At 42.2% G+C, this 4,410-nt stretch overlaps 1 protein-coding gene across 5 annotated transcripts in view; it reads right to left on the bottom strand.

The window, feature by feature from the left end:
• The window catches only part of col4a6 (collagen, type IV, alpha 6), a 421,315-nt gene that overhangs the window by 160,217 nt on the left and 256,688 nt on the right, over nt 1–4,410 (bottom strand). For all 5 annotated transcript variants that reach the window (XM_043705028.1, XM_043705025.1, XM_043705027.1 and 2 more), the window contains exon 7: nt 1,128–1,244. In XM_043705028.1, coding sequence (XP_043560963.1) covers nt 1,128–1,244 — 117 coding nt within the window. The remainder of the gene's footprint in view (nt 1–1,127; nt 1,245–4,410) is intronic.

The following is a 4,410-nucleotide window of genomic DNA, read 5'->3' as shown; positions in this document are numbered from 1 at the left end:
GCAAGGGACTGAATATCATCCCTTACCAACAGGGCCTCCCCACCACCTCTGCCCATCAGTCTGTCCTTACGATAGCACGTGTAGCCTTGAATATTCATTTCCCAGGCCCTGTCCACTTGAAACCACCCACAATATCGTAGCTGCCAATTTCCAAAAGAGCCTCAAGCGCATCCATCTTATTTCTAATACTTTGTGCATTCATATATAGTATTTTTAATTTGTTACTGCCCTCACCCTTCCCATCAACCCCTATTTCACTCAACCTTACAGCATAATCCTTTTTTGAGTTTTCTGCCTCATTGATACTGTTGTCTTTCTTGACTACCCTTGTTCTTACTTTCCCTTCAATTTCCTTCTTAAACTTCCAGTTTGTCCCCTCCCATTATATTAAAAAACAATATTTTTAAGTTTGTGTTATTTTTTAAGACAAGAAAAGTAAAGGAGTATTGATTTAAACATTCAGTTCCTGTCTCATGACACAATGACATTCTATTCCTTTTGAACGTGAATAAGTTTGAACTGAGCTACAATTTTCTCTATGATGACAGTCTAATAAATGGATCCTTATTTACTTTATGTGGGGAAACAAATTTGCCACCAGTTGATTGATAGTGGAATCACCGATTGACCTCTGCGTGATATGTGCCTCAGCTGGTAGCACCATTAGCCTCTAACTCAAAAGTTATGGGTCCAAGTTCCCCACTTTAACTACTTGAGTACAAAAATCGAGGCTGACAATCCAGAGTGGAAATGAGGGAGCTTTTGTTGGAGTTGGCATCCTTTTGGGGAGATGTTAAACTGAGATGTTACAGTGTTGTTTTTGTCCACTGTTATAAAGATCAACAAGGGAGGTTTCCCTGGTGACCTTGACAATATTGATCGTGTATCAGATCTGTTGGATCACTGGCACATTGTTTGTGGGAGTTTGCTGTTTGCAAATAAGTTTCCAATATTAAACAGCTGATTACACTTCAAAACATACTTCACTGGTGTGAAACAATTTGATATGGCCAGTTATTGTGAAAGCGCTATATCAATGCAAACCTTTCTGGCTTCTATTCAAACTAGCCAAAACAAATTCGATTTTTAAAACCCCCAACAAATCCCGAATTGCGTTCTCTGCTTACCGGGAATCCTGGAGATCCAGGAAAACCTGCACTGCCAGGAAAACCTGGAGATCCGATGGTACCATTGCACCCATCCAGACCTGGGCGTCCTCTAGGACCTTGCTGACCTGGGTGACCCTTTGAAACAAGAACAGTTTGTCAGGAATGAAATTTAGAGGAAAAATCTTTAATTTTTTTGTATGTTCATCTGTGTCATGGATTTGTCACTTTCCTGTTAATACAGCTGTACAGGACATTGGTCAGGCCATAGTTGGAATACTGCGCACAACTCTGCTTGCTCTCCAAGAGGAAGGATGTTATAAAACTGAAAAGGATGTAAAAAAGATTGACCAAGATGTTGTTAGGAATAGAAGGTTTGAGTTATAAGGAGAGATTGGGTAAACTGAGACTTTTTTCCTTGGAGTGTAGGAGGCTGAGGTGCAACTTTACAGAAGATTATAAAATCATTGGGGCTCAGATAGAGTGAATAGCAAAGGTCTTTTCTCAAGGATAGGGGAGTCCAAAACTAGAGGGCTTGATTAGGTTTAAGGTGAGAGCGAAAAGATTTAAAAGCAACCTAAGGGGTAGTTTTTTCACATAGAGGTTGGTGTGTGTATGGAACAAGCTGCCAGAGGAAGTAGTTGAGGCGGGTACAATTACAACATGGAAAGGAACGGTCGAGAGGGATGTGGGCCAAATGCAGACCAATGGGATCAGTTCAGGTTAGAAAACCTGGTCAGCATGGACACATTGAGCTGAAGGGCCTGTTTCAAAGAACACAGAACATAGAACAATACAGCGCAGAACAGGCCCTTCGGCCCTCGATGTTGCACCCACCTGTGAACTATTCTCAGCTCGTTCCCCTACACTATCCCAAAATCATCCATGTGCTTATCTAAGGATTGTTTAAATCTCCCTAATGTGGCTGAGTTGACTACATTAGCAGGTGGGGGCATTCCACACCCTTACCACTCTCTCTTTCCGTTCTGTATGACTTTCTGACTCTATTTATGAACAGCTTGAAAGTTTGGAACAATAAGGTCCATACGCAGGTTTTGGATGACCAGTGTCAACTTGAAAGAAAACGTTTATTAATCTTTCCAATGACCAAAGAATGTTTTTCTTTATTCTTTCACGGGATTGTCCACGATCATGCACCAACTCAGCGGTTTGATCGGCCACTTCAGAAGGCAGTTAAGAGGCATAGATAGTGCAATGGTAATGTCACTGGGTTAGTAGTCTGGGCTTTTGGCATTAGAAAATGATGGTGCTTCAGAAGATCTGGCAGCATCCGTGAGAGAGAAACACAGTTAACATTTTGAGTCCAATATGAGTCATATAGTCATACAGCACAGAAACAGACCCTTCAGAGGAGAAACCTTGCATTGGACTTGAAACATTAACTCTGTTTCTGTCCCCACAGCTGCTGCCAGACCCTGCTGAAGCTCCAGCATTTTACGTTCTTTTTGTGTCAGGTTTCCAGCATCTGCAGCACTTTGGTTTTGAATGTTACAGGGTCATGGGTTCAAATCCCACCAAGGCAGCTTTTGGAATTTGAGTTCAGTGAGTAAGTGTGGAATTCAAATCTAATTGATTTGATTAGGTTTACATTTCAGTGTTATTAATTGAATACAAATTCCACTAGCTACCGTGATAGGACAGGAATCCAAGTCCCAAAGCTTTACTTCGGATGTATGGATTACAAACCCATTGACATTAGCAAATATATTATCATCTGCCCTAGTTAACTGCTTAATAGAAAACTATTAGGTGATTTGCCTTGGTGAAGAAAATGGAGAGATGAATAAGAGATGCACATTGGAGCAAAAGCTATTGAGGGTAATGAGAGTGCAGGGGTCTCAATAATACAATTTGTACATTTTGATGTATTTCCATTCACCCACTGAGATGATTTTTTTTAATATCGACTTGAGATATCATCTCACAACTCTTTATCACAGCATGCAGTTTGCTCAACAAAATGGTTTCCTCTCAATTAAAGGGGTCTCTATTGTCCCCATCCCCTGACCTGACCCACTTATTGTTTGCAGCTTGACAAGTTGCAGGATGGCACAGTGGCTGAGTGGTTAGCACTGCTGCCTCACATCACCAGGGTCCCAGCCTATGGTGACTGTGTTGGAGTTTGCACGTTCTCCTCGTGTCTGCGTGGGTTTGCTCCGGTTTCCTCCCAAAGATGTGCCAGTCAGGTGAATTGGCCATGCTAAATTTCCCATAGTGTTAGGTGCATTAGTCAGAGGGAAATGTGTCTGGGTGGGATACTCTTCGGAGGGTCAGTGTGGACTGGTTGGGCCAAAGGGCCTGTTTCCACACTGTAAATAATCTAATCTAATACACGGCTATCGGCCAAGTGCTGGAAGAAAGTGTCTCCCTTTGAGCTAATAATTCTGATTTAGGAAACCCAAGAAGAATGAGAATTCCACTTTACAGCTGCTCCCCAAATTGCTGTGTATTTTCCATTTTTTTGTTAAAGCAGCAAAGGTTTCTTTTCAGCTGCTGTGCTACATCCTGAAATCCAGCAGAGGGTGGTATTGCTCTATGTATATGTTGACGATGGGGGAGCAGTTAGAAACTGAAGCATTCTCAATACATGTGAGATGCTCTCCCACTGACAGGACACAGAACTCAGGTCATTGGCAACAAAACGCTGGGAGAAATTAGAATCTTTTTCTTTCTCTGTAGCAAGTTGCCATAATTTAGACTATGCTTCCAAAAAGGCAGATGAAAGCAGACTGAATAGTAATGTTCAAAACAAAATCTATTTGAAATGAAATAGAAATGATTAGGGTAATACAAACTGTTAAGTGTATGAGACAGATCAGGGAAGAGGGAGGCAGGTTGACCTGAATGAGTTCCTTCTCTGCTCTAACTAACTGCTATATTGATATTGCTGCTTCATGAAGTAGTAGAGAGGGTACTGAAATGACAAGTGAGATGGGGAAGTCGAGAGTGTGGTGCTGGAAAAGCACAGCAGGTCAGGCAGTATCCCAGGAGCAGGAGAATCAATGATTCGGGCAAGACTCTAATCTCCAGCATCTGCAGTCCTCATCTCTCCTCCTTGAGATGGGGGAGTGTCAGATCTGGCCTCAACTATTCATGTTCAATACAAGGTAAGTGCAGTTAAAGGCTCCAGCTGCATTTCGAATACTGAGCCATCCCTTTCTCCAATAAGAATAACTGATCATGGGAGAACCAAGGACAGTGTGGAAAGGGGAAATGAGCTGTAGAATTGGCAGTGGCATTGGTTGGGGGGTGGGGCGGGGGAGGGGGCAGTAACATAGAGTAA

Source organism: Chiloscyllium plagiosum, chromosome 15 (assembly GCF_004010195.1).
Source record: "Chiloscyllium plagiosum isolate BGI_BamShark_2017 chromosome 15, ASM401019v2, whole genome shotgun sequence".
NCBI lineage: Eukaryota > Metazoa > Chordata > Chondrichthyes > Orectolobiformes > Hemiscylliidae > Chiloscyllium > Chiloscyllium plagiosum.
The sequence above is the reverse complement of the archived record's forward strand: the minus strand, read 5'-3'. Positions and strand labels throughout refer to the sequence as shown.